We start from the raw sequence: 12,743 nt of genomic DNA on the forward strand, positions 1-12,743 counted from the left end.
GTTCCTTTTGGTATATCCTAATTAAAATTCTAAGTGCATTTTGCCTGGACATTTTTGATTACTTTCTAATAAGTACATTTACATTCTTTTAGAATCTCTGTGAGGGTAAAGATATAATTCTTTATTCATGTGGGAAGCCATGTAAACCACTTGCTGTTTTTAGAACTTTTTTCTTCTTCTGTGAAACAGATTGATCTTGATCTCATGTCTTCAACCGTGTTGCTCTGTGCAGGAAACACTGAATACACTGGAATGCCTAAAGAAGCCAATCCTGTTGATTGTGCTGAATGTCTTTCGATGTGGCCCTACACGTTGACAGAAAGGTGCTATGTTTAGTCTCGTGGATGCATTCGTGCAGGGGACAATATGGTGATCAGCCGTCCGTGTTGTGTCTCTCTACAGGCAGTTTCACTTCCTTCTCTCTGTCAGGCCTAGCTGTCGCTGACGACCGTGCAGCAGCTTCCGGAGCTTATCGCCATGGTGATCTTATATTGCATTGTGTATTCAGGCCACCCTCATGTTGCCAGTTGTTTAGCTACACTTTCAAAGCCAGGCCTCAGTTTTCTCCCTCACAGTAAATGTATACAGTTGAAGTCAGAAGTTTACATACACTTAGGTTGGAGTCATTATAACTCGTTTTTTAACCACTCCACAAATTTCTTGTTAATAACAAACTATAGTTTTGGCAAGTCGGTTAGGACATCTACTTTGTGCATGACACAAGTAATTTTTTCCAACAATTGTTTACAGACAGATATTTTCACTTATAATTCACTGTATCACAATTCCAGTGGGTCAGAAGTTCACATACACTAAGTTGACTGTGCCTTTAAACAGCTTAGAAAATTCCAGAAAATGATGGCATGGCTTTAGAAGCTTCGGATAGGCTAATTGACATCATTGGGGTCAATTGAAGGTGTACCTGTGGATGTATTTCAAGGCCTACCTTCAAACTCAGTGCCTCTTTGCTTGACATCATGGGAAAATCAAAAGAAGTCAGCCAAGACCTCCACAAGTCTGGTTCATCATTGGGAGCAATTTCCAAACGCCTGAAGATACCACGTTCATCTGTACAAACAATAGTACGCAAATATAAACACCATGGGACCACTGTTCTGTCTCCTAGAGATGAACGTACTTTGGTGCTAAAAGTGCAAATCAATCCCAGAACAACAGCAAAGGACCTTGGGAAGATGCTGGAGGAAACAGGTACAAAAGTATCTATATCCACAGTAAAACGAGTCCTATATCGACATAACCTGAAAGGCCGCTCAGCAAGGAAGAAGCCACTGCTCCAAAACCACCATAAAAAAGCCAGACTACGGTTTGCAACTCCACATGGGGACAACGATCATACTTTTTGGAGAAATGTCCTCTGGTCTGATGAAACAAAAATAGCACTGTTTGGCCATAATGACCATCGTTATGTTTGGAGGAAAAATTAGGACGCTTGCAGGCCGAAGAACACCATCCCAACCGTGAACCCCTTGGGTGGCAGCATCATGTTGTGGGAGTGCTTTGCTGCAGGAGGGACTGGTGCAGTTCACAAAATAGATGGCATCATGAGGCAGGAAAATTATGTGGATATATTGAAGCAACATCTCAAGACATCAGTCAGGAAGTTAAAGCTTGGTCGCAAATGGGTCTTCCAAATGGACAATGACCCCAAGCATACTTCCAAAGCTGTGGCAAAATGGTTTAAGGACAACAAAGTAAAGGTATTGGAGTGGCCATCACAAATCCCTGACCTCAATCCTATTGAAAATTTGAAAGAATGTGTGAGCAAGGAGGCCTACAAACCTGACTCAGTTACACCAGCTCTGTCAGGAGGAATGGGCCAAAATTCACCCAACTTAATGTGGGAAGCTTGTGGAAGGCTACCCAAAACGTTTGACCCAAGTTAAACAATTTAAAGGCAATGCTACCAAAGACCAATTGAGTGTATGTAAACTTCTGACCGACTGGGAATGTGATGAAAGAAATAAAAGCTGAAATAAATCATTCTCTCTACTATTATTCTGACATTTCACATTCTTAGAATAAAGTGGTGATCCTAACTGACCTAAAACAGGGAATTTTTACTAGGATTAAATGTTAGGAATTGTGAAAAACTGAGTTTAAATGTATTTGGCTAAGGTGTATGTAAACTTCCGACATCAACTGTATAACCCATGCCTTTTTACCAAAACCATGCTTGAAAAGACCAGGTCACGTAAGTTAGTGAATGCTGTTGATAACTATTAGTTATCGTACTACTTTGTGAGAGAGGTAACACAACAGCCATGTTGATGATACAGTACATTCCCATCCATGAACATCAATCTTGGACATTCACTTTTCACAGCAAACTGACCAAGCGTTAAATCATCAAGTCCATTCTAAATACTTCATCCACCTGGCTATAGTCCTGGTATTCACCACAGAGTAAAACAAGTTCCAGTATGTACCATGAGGTCATCGGCCACATCCTGTCTCAGGTGTAGTGGCCTGTTTTTCTGTTTTACTGTGTGTGCCAGGGCACTGGGCCAGTATGGGAGAGGAAATGATTCAGTCTACCAGCCAGCTACATAAGTCCTTTTGCTATGCTTCCTCTGTTCTCTCTATTACTTATTAAACCACTAGTTCTCTTGATTGCCAAGAAGTGGGTTACTCATTTTTAGTAGCATCCTCGGAAAGGTGTGGTGGAATTTTCAGTGGACTACTCACCGAGATGGCCTGCCAAGCTACTAAGAGGTCGAACCCCTGTCTCAGTCCTTTGGATTTAGGGGTTTTGTGAGAGGATTATTCAAAATTGAGATTCCAGTGTAAAATCACTTATTGGGAAGATGGCAGAAGTGCTTTATCACCCTGTGACATTTACAGATAGACTTTGCTTCCAGTCACACAACATTGAGAGTTCATTGATGTGAGTCTTGCGCTACAAAGGGAAGTGCATTCAAACCCAGCAGAGCTTAGGCCTTAAGAAACACCACCCCGAAAAAAAAAGCTAACTTCATATTACTGGGCATGCCTTTTCACGATATCTAGTGTTCATGTAGATATCTTAGTCATTTATTTACTCTACTTTGCCAACTCTCCCCCCTGAGCGTTGTCATTGGTGACCTTTGTACGGTATGGGATGGTTAGGACTAGGAGGTGTGTGTGTGTGTGTGCACAGTAGGTCTATAGTACGTGTGGTTTACACATAGCCTGACTGTGAACTGTGCCATATCTTCCCCTTTATCCCTGATTTCCCACCTCATTGCTGAAGGATTTGGCTTGAGATTCAGAGATAAAATTAATAAGTGATTGTGACGTGTCTTAGCATGAGTTCCCATGCAGCCGAGCCCAATGCAACTCAATCGGAGACCTTTATGCTTCTCTCATTTCAGTCGCCCACAACGTTGCCTGCAGTAGCACAAGTGAATGCACTCTCGCTGTTTCTATTACATGAATGAGTGTGTTTGCTTAAGGGGTTTGGTGATGTGTCTTTTGTTCACTGCTCATGACAATGACACCGTTAGAAAGGTTAGGCTATGCGAATTAAAGGAATTGAGCACCTTTGGCTTTCAGTCTTTTCAAACGAGGCTCATGTTGTTTATACCCAACCCAACCCGCAAAAGGCTCAATCGTTCCCATGATAACAGCCACTGACTTGAGTAGGTTTAAATCCGGTGTACTCAAATAGTAGAATGTTGATAAGAGCTCTACTTAAACAATTGTAAATTAAACTATCAGAATCGAACCAGAGAATTCAGATTCCCCCCCTATAATGTGTATCACAGGGCAGTTGCTAGGAACAAAGGTGCAAAACATTAGAAAATACTTTGAAGTGAAGAAAAACATCCCAAACACGGATGATATCCTAACAATCCAAGCAAGCAAAGCAGCCTGTCCAAGCATGTAATATCATATAGCAGGGAAGAAGGCAGGCTGCCTATGCAATTGCGTACGAGGTATGTTCAGTGGGCAATTGGGCATAAACCTTACGGGGAAAAAACACATGATTTCGCATGTGAAACCATTTTGTTTTGGAACACTTCACATGTGATATTTCACATAACCTTTCACATGTGGATTTAAACTTTCACATGATGCCCTGCAAACAAAAAGGTGCTAGGATGTCCCAGGAATGTCACAAAGTTGCCACAGTGTTTCCCACTTACATATGACTACATTATGTATGTTTATTTATATAGTAATTATTATTCAACATGTCCTCACCTGGGATTTGAACTCTCAACCTCTTGCTTCACAGCATTCTGATCTTCCTGCTATGCCACTATTTATGTGTCAGTGACTGATTGCTCCTGTATTCATACACTTTGGACTTTGTATAATAAACCCAAGAAAAACGTCAGGAGTAATCAAATAAAATGTATTTATTTAGCCCTTCTTACATCAGCTGATATCTCAAAGTGCTGTACAGAAACCCAGCCTAAAACCCCAAACAGCAAGCAATGCAGTGTAGAAGCACGGTAGCTAGGAAAAACTCCCTAGAAAGGCCAAAACCTAGGAAGAAACCTAGAGAGGAACCAGGCTATGAGGGGTGGCCAGTCCTCTTCTGGCTGTGCCGGGTGGAGATTATAACAGAACATGGCCAAGATGTTCAAATGTTCATAAATGACCAGCATGGTCAAATAATAATAATCACAGTAGTTGTCGAGGGTGCAACAAGTCAGCACCTCAGGAGTAAATGTCAGTTGGCTTTTCATAGCCGATCATTAGGAGTATCTCTACCGCTCCTGCTGTCTCTAGAGAGTTGAAAACAGCAGGTCTGAGACAGGTAGCACGTCCGGTGAACAGGTCAGGGTTCCATAGCCGCAGGCAGAACAGTTGAAACTGGAGCAGCAGCACGTCCAGGTGGACTGGGGACAGCAAGAAGTCATCATGCCAGGTAGTCCTGAGGCATGGTCCTAGGGCTTAGGTCCTCCGAGAGAGAGAAAGAAAGAAAGAGAGAATTAGAGAGAGCATACTTAAATTCACACAGGATACCGGGAGAAGTAGACAGGAGAAGTACTCCAGATATAACAGACTGACCCTAGCCCCCTGACACATAAACTACTGCAGCATAAATACTGGAGGCTTAGACAGGAGGGGTCAGGAGACACTGTGGTCCCATCCGATGATACCCCCGGACACAGGGCCAAACAGGCAGGATATAACCCCACCCACTTTGCCAAAGCACAGCCCCCACACCACTAGAGGGAGGCCGAGTATAGCCCACAAAGATCTCCGCCACGGCACAACCCAAGGGGGGGCGCCAACCCAGACAGGAAGATCACGTCATTGACTCAACCCACTCAAGTGACGCACCCCTCCTAGGGACGGCATGGAAGAGCACCAGTAAGCCAGTGACTCAGCCCCTGTAATAGGGTTAGAGGCAGAGAATCCCAGTGGAAAGAGGGGCACCGGCCAGGCAGAGACAGCAAGGGTGGTTCGTTGCTCCAGAGCCTTTCCGTTCACCTTCACACTCCTGGGCCAGACTACACTCAATCATATGACCTACTGAAGAGATGAGTCTTCAGTAAAGACTTAAAGGTTGAGACCGAGTCTGCGTCTCTCACATGGGTAGGCAGACCATTCCATAAAAATGGAGCTCTATAGGAGAAAGCCCTGCCTCCAGCTGTTTGCTTAGAAACTCTAGGGACAATTAGGAGGCCTGCATCTTGTGACCGTAGCGTACGTGTAGGTATGTACGGCAGGACCAAATCGGAAAGATAGGTAGGATCAAGCCCATGTAATGCTTTGTAGGTTAGCAGTAAAACCTTGAAATCAGCCCTTACCTTAACAGGAAGCCAGTGTAGGGAGGCTAGCACTGGAGTAATATGATCAAATTTTTTGGTTCTAGTCAGGATTCTAGCAGCCGTATTTAGCACTAACTGAAGTTTATTTAGTGCTTTATCCGGGTAGCCGGAAAGTAGAGCATTGCAGTAGTCTAACCTAGAAGTAACAAAAGCATGGATACATTTTTCTGCATCATTTCTGGACAGAAGGTTTATGATTTTTGCAATGTTACGTAGATGGAAAAAAAGCTGTCCTTGAAACAGTCTTGATATGTTCGTCAAAAGAGAGATCAGGGTCCAGAGTAACGCCGAGGTCCTTGACAGTTTTATTTGAGACGACTGACACACCCTCGGAAGTAATACACCCCTAGACAACTATCAGAAATCCCTTGAATTGCTAAGATAAGTGAATGAAATCAATGATGAGAGAATAGTAAGATTAACTGGTGAATAAAATAGCAGTGCAGATGACACTCTTTCTCCAAGTGCAGAGATATGTTATAAGTAATGAATGTGTACGAGCAGCAGAAAGATCACTGTAATCCAGAGGTTGTGAGTTCAAATCCCAGGTGAGGTCATATTGAAGAGTCAGTACTAAGTGATCATGTCAAATGCAATCATATTGTCATTGATTAAAGATTTGTACACCTTTTTTTTTTATAACACATTCAACTCAACAGCGTATCACTTACCTTAAAACCCCGATACCATTTCATTAGTTCCCTTACAAAAAAACCTGTGAAATTTCACATGCGAAATAACTGTTTTCACACGTTGAGCTGAAATGTTCATGTGAAAACAAAAGAGACACGTGAGGTCAGTTGTTCACATGTGAAACTACATGTTCACATGTATTCAATGTACATTGAGAGTACAACACCTTCCTAATATCGAGTTGCACCCCGCTTTGCCCTCAGAACAGCCTCAATTCATCGGGACATGGACTCAACAAGGTGTCGAAAGCGTTCCACAGGGAAGATGGCCCATGTTGAGTCCAATGCTTTCTACAGTTAGGTCAAGTTGGCTGGATGTCCTTTGGCTGGTGGACCATTCTTGATACACACGGGAAACTGTTGAGCGTGAAAAACCCAGCAGTGTTGCAGTTCTTGACACACTCAATCCTGGCACCTACTACCATACCCTGTTCAAAGGCACTTCAATATTTTGTCTTGCCAATTCACCCTCTGAAGGGCACACATACACAATCCATGTCTCAATTGTCCCCTTGGCTTAAAAATTCTTCTTGAACCTGTCTCCTCCCCTTCATCTACACTGATACACGTGGATTTATCAAGTGACATCAATAAGGGATCATTGCTTTCAGCTGGATTCACCTGCTGTTCCTAATGTTTTATACACTCAGTGTAGAGTTCCCATGTTAAATGTTAACACCACCTTTTCACATGTGAGGAGAATAACATGTTTTCATCGCACATGTGAATTGTAGACTCACATGTGGAATTAGCATTCACACATGAAAAACTTTCACAAGTGAAAATCGAATTTGCACTTTCACGTGACAAATGTTCACGTAGAAAATCTAACTCTCTCATGTGGAATTGCATTTTTGATGTGAAAAACATTAAAATGTTGTCACGCGTAGTTTCATGGTATCACATTGAAATGTTGCATCCCCGTGTTGTCACATTTGTTTCAAATGAGATCATGTTTTCACATGTTGCTTGTACACGTTGCCACGTTATCACATTAAATTCACATGAGATGACATGAGAAATTCATGGGGGTTTTCCGTAGAGAAGACACATCAGGGCTTGATTAGCTCTAATATCATGTCTTCTTTTCAGGCCTGGGTTCAAATAGTATTTGAAATCCTTTCAAATACTTTATCTGTGCTCGATTGCGCTTGCCTGGCTCAATAAACCAATAGATTATTCAAAAAAAACACCAACCTGGCCCATCAGACACTCAATGCAGGCTCAAGCAAACGCTCAAAGAATTTGAAGGACTCTTTCTTCTGTTATGTCTTACAGTACAGTGAGAATGGAGAGCATGCAGAGCACGCCGGCATGGACATCATTAGCCTGTCTGCTGGTAGTGTTGCATTCCTTCCTAGTACCCCCTGCTACCTGTATGACATACCCCCAGCTGCCAGTACTGGAGCTCCTTTTGCTAAAGTAGCGGGAGAGCACTCCCAGGTCAGATGTCAGATGAGTGGAACAATTACCTTGTGTTTGTTACACAAGTAGGCACGTAAGCGCACATGTACGCACACAAAGCGCACACGCACGCACGCATGCATGCAAGTACACACACACACACACACACACACACACACACACACACACACACACACACACACACACACACAGATCAGTGGTGATCCTCCTCTACTCTCTGGTATGTGTATCTCTACTCCTCCTCTCCAGTGGGCCAGTGGCATTTGTGATAACATTATCTGTGTAACTAGACAGCCTAATTGGTGGAAGTCAGTAAATGTCCTCCCTATTATCTCTGTCATCGCCTTGGTGACGACTGGCATTTATTCAACTTGACTGATGAGCTCTGAACATTTATGTCTGCCAGGTTCTAGATACTACAGTCAAAGCGGAAATATCTGTCTTTGTTGCTACAAATGTACAGATCTTCTTAACCCAGAGGAGCTCTCACTTGACACTTTTCCCATTTCTGGATTCCTTATAGAATCATTGTGTGCCACAGTAGTGTCTTTGCTATAATGCATTCTTGTTATGAATGAATATTGCGTGGAATTGCTTGATGTTTCTTTCTCCAATGTCCCATCCACATCCCAAGCGACTTATGAATGAGACTTATGAATAAGACGTATTGGAGAGAGAGAGAGAGAGAGGGAGAGAGAAAGAGAGAAAGGAATGATGAATTAAAGGAGAAGAGACTGATTGATTTGAGTTGTTTGGATGCTGTCTTGTCCTTGTATGCCACAGCTCACTTACCCTTTACTTGACATGCTCATTTCCTCGTTCCTGGTCAGGCAAACCTGATTTAGAGGCACATGACACAACCCAACCCGGGTCCTGGGTGAGGGGAGGGGGGCGACAAAATTAAATTAGACCCCCCAAACTGGATGAGACAGCTCGGAGGGACGGATGGGAGGAGAAAGGTGCCCTTCAGTTCAGAACTCCTCACTGGTCCTCCCTGTCTTACGTCTGTCATTGTCTGGCTGCCGTCTCTCTCCCTCCTCCCCAGTCTCTCCTCTGTTTACTCGTTCTACCTCTCTCCAGTCTGACTTCTCTGTGTCTGACCTGTCCCCGGCTCCTCCTCATCAGTACCCACCTCATTGCAGTGTGTACAGCATATCAACGAGAAAGAGAGTGAGATAGGGAAGAATCTACACATCCTGGCTTGGCTGCCTGCCGCTCTATTCCACAGGGGTAGTCATCTGTGTTACATCTATCTTTTATTGAAGCAAGGGAGGACAGCTCAAATTGTTTGGTTATTACACCTTTTAATCCAAATACATACATTTGACTCTCTGTCTAAAGGAAACAAGACATTTTGAATTACTACTCTCTCCGCTACACAATGCCACATGTCTGTATGGTGAAATACCTCTGATCAGATTGCCAATTAGGTGGCAGTTATCAATGGATCAGTAGATACGCATTGTTGACATGGTATCATCAATGGTGTAGTGGATATACTCTAATTTTGCTAACATTTTCCCAAACGACCCACCCGACGAAGTAAAGTCGCCCTCTGAGAAACAGTGACATATACTCTGAATTACCTAAAATTATGAATCCCATATTGGTCTTTCACAGTCAGGACAAGCCAAGATGTACTGTGCAAGTAGTCTAATAGTAGGCCTACTATTGAAATAGATAAACGAGGAGGTCAAATGAGTCAGAAATTCACAGGTTTCTGATTTTTCCCCATTTCTTTCAGGTTTTAGCTCTCAAAGTCAAATTTTTTAAATTGATTAAAAAATATATATAATAATTGGAATTTCTAAGTCAACATCAATGCTTAAACCACATCAGGAGACCACTTTTGAGTTGTAGTTTCCCTTTAATTCAAGTGTGCAGGCACTTAGCACTGTTATTTCGATAGCAGTGTTTCTGTAGCGGACATGAGATGGAGCTTGCAAAACAAAATGGCCACTGGATTGATGCAAATAATCATGATATCATTCTGCCAGGTAGGCATAGGCTGCTTTAGCATTTCATTGAGAAGGTTTTTGGGAAAGCCTTTCCATCTAACAGAAGACGGTTAGGTCTGTCATTAGCATCTCTATATGTTTCCTGTTCCTTAATTGTTTGAAACCTGGATGTTTTACTTCATATTATGAGGCATGTCTTACCTTGCTTCAAAGTAGCCAAGCCAAAATAAGACCGTAGAAATGTTGAGGGAAACGTTTTAGAAACCTCAAATGCGCTCTCCTGTTCTATAGGCCTATTTTTCAAATCAGCTTTCCTTCATTGTTTAGCAGCCGAAGGCATTATCCTATTCATGTTAGCGACCCATAATAGGTGTTGCATCTTTAGATCTCTAACGCAGTGCGCTTAAAATGGAGAAATATAGTTCATCAACATTTGAACCGAAACATTCTGATGTGTTAAATCAGCCTTGTTCATTGATACCGCATATACCTCGAGTAAACTACTTGTGGGGATTAAGAAGGGAGTATACGCAATGCCCACTGAAAAAAAGTGTGTATACGGCGTATGCTTGCGTATACCTGCCACTACACCACTGGGTATCATCTGATCTCCTGCAGACATGCGTGTGGTGCCCTGTTGTCAGAGAGTTTAACATACTGTACTATAGATGGCTAATCTACTATAGATGGCTAATCTTGGGGTTGAAATGTAAACGCAGATTTGTTTTGTCTTGTTTGGATCCACAGACTACTTGTTGGCGCACCCAAAGAGAAGGCAGAGTCTGGCGTGAAGGCCAGTGAAACAGGAGATGTGTATACCTGCCCTGTAAACGTTGCCCCATCAGATTGCACCAGGATGAACCTGATTGGCTCAGGTAGGCATTGTGTTTTTGCTGTTGTTGCTCAGAGTTGCTAATTCTGATTTAAAAATGTAAGGAAATATTATAGTACATTTGGACTAAGAATAGATTGTTCCACAAAGGTACTATCCATTTAGAACACCACAGAGGAAATGTTAATATCAAATCAACTGAAATAAGGGATTTGAAGAGGAACATAAGTAATTTGTTCTGATTCCTAAAACAAATGCCTTTTTGTTGTGTTGTTATGAAACCCAAAGCACAGTGATGATGAGTGGTGTGATATACTGTGACCTTTCAGACCCCGACCTCATTGAGGGTGAGGACAGAGTGGAGGATATGTGGCTGGGGGTAACCGTGGCCAGCCAAAGACAGCCAGGGGGCCGAATTCTGGTGAGTAACTTATTGTCTGCAGGAACAGGAAACATATAGAGATGCTAATGATAGGCCTAACCGTCTTCTGTTAGATGCCTCCATCCGTAATGGGTCTGCGACCAAACGACCACCCCTCATCACTGTCAAACGCTCCCTAAAACACTTCTGCGAGCAGGCCTTTCTAATCGACCTGGCCCGGGTATCCTGGAATGACATTGACCTCATCCCGTCAGTAGATGATGCCTGGCTATTCTTTAAAAGTGCCTTCCTCACCATCTTAAATAAGCATGCTCCATTTAAAAAAAAATGGAACTAGGAATAGATATAGTCCTTGGTTCACTCCAGACCTGTCTGCCCTTGACCAGCACAAAACATCCTGTGGCGTTCTGCATTAGCATCGAATAGCCCCCGTGATATGCAACTTTTCAGGGAAGTTAGGAACAAATATACACAGGCAGTTAGGAAAGCTAAGGCTAGCTTTTTCAAACAGAAATTTGCATCCTGTAGTACTAACTCAAAAAGGTTCTGGGACACTGTAAAGTCCATGGAGAATAAGAGCACCTCCTCCCAGCTGCCCACTGCTCTGAGGCTAGGAAACACTATCACCACAGAAAAATCCACTATAATTGAGAATTTCAATAAGCATTTCTCTACGGCTGGCCATGCTTTCCACCTGGCTATCCCTACCCCGGTCAACTGCCCGGCACCCTCCACAGCAACCCGCCAAAGCCCCCACCATTTCTCCTTTACCCAAATCCAGATAGCTGATGTTCTGAAAGAGCGGCAAAATCTGGACCCCTACAAATCAGCCCGGCTAGACAATCTGGACCCTCTCTTTCTAAAATTTTCTGCCGAAATTGTTGCAACCCCTATTACTAGCCTGTTCAACCTCTCTTTTGTATCGTATTCCCAAAGATTGGAAAGCTGCCGTGGTCATCCCCATCTTCAAAGGGGGTGACACTCTAGATCCAAACTGCTACAGACCTATATCTATCCTACCCTGTCTTTCTAAGGTCTTCGAAAGCCAAGTTAACAAACAGATTACCGACCATTTCGAATTCCACCATACCTTCTCCGCTATGCAATCTGGTTTCAGAGCTGGTCATGGGTGCACCTCAGCCACGCTCAAGGTCCTAAATGACATCATAACTGCCATCGATAAGAGACATTACTGTGCAGCCGTATTCATCGACCTGGCCAAGGCTTTCGACTCTGTCAATCACCACATTCTTATCGTCAGACTCAACAGCCTTGGTTTCTCAAACGACTGCCTCGCCTGGTTCACCAACTACTTTTTAGACAGAGTTCAGTGTGTCAAAATGGAGGGCCTGTTGTCCGTACCTCTGGTACTCTCTATGGGGGTGCCACAGGGTTCAATTCTCAGGCCGACTCTTTTCTCTGTATATATCAATGATGTCGCTCTTGCTGCTGGTGATTCACTGATCCACCTCTACGCAGACGACATCATTCTGTATACTTCTGGCCCTTCCTTGAACACTGTCTTAACTAACCTCCAGATGAGCTTCAATGCCATACAACTCTCCTTCCGTGGGCTCAACTGCTCTTAAATGCAAGTAAAACTAAATGCATGCTCTTCAACCAATTGCTGCCCACACCTGCCCGCCCGTCCAGTATCACTACTCTGGA

General features: G+C 43.2%; 1 protein-coding gene across 2 annotated transcripts in view; it reads left to right on the plus strand.

Annotated features, from left to right (window-relative positions):
* Nucleotides 1-12,743, plus strand: part of LOC120034704 (integrin alpha-3-like) — a 42,179-nt gene that overhangs the window by 14,956 nt on the left and 14,480 nt on the right. For both annotated transcript variants that reach the window (XM_038981321.1, XM_038981315.1), the window contains exons 2-3: nt 10,609-10,736; nt 11,023-11,114. In XM_038981321.1, the coding sequence (XP_038837249.1) occupies nt 10,609-10,736; nt 11,023-11,114 (220 nt within the window). The remainder of the gene's footprint in view (nt 1-10,608; nt 10,737-11,022; nt 11,115-12,743) is intronic.

This window comes from Salvelinus namaycush, chromosome 3 (assembly GCF_016432855.1).
Source record: "Salvelinus namaycush isolate Seneca chromosome 3, SaNama_1.0, whole genome shotgun sequence".
NCBI classification, from domain to species: Eukaryota; Metazoa; Chordata; class Actinopteri; order Salmoniformes; family Salmonidae; genus Salvelinus; species Salvelinus namaycush.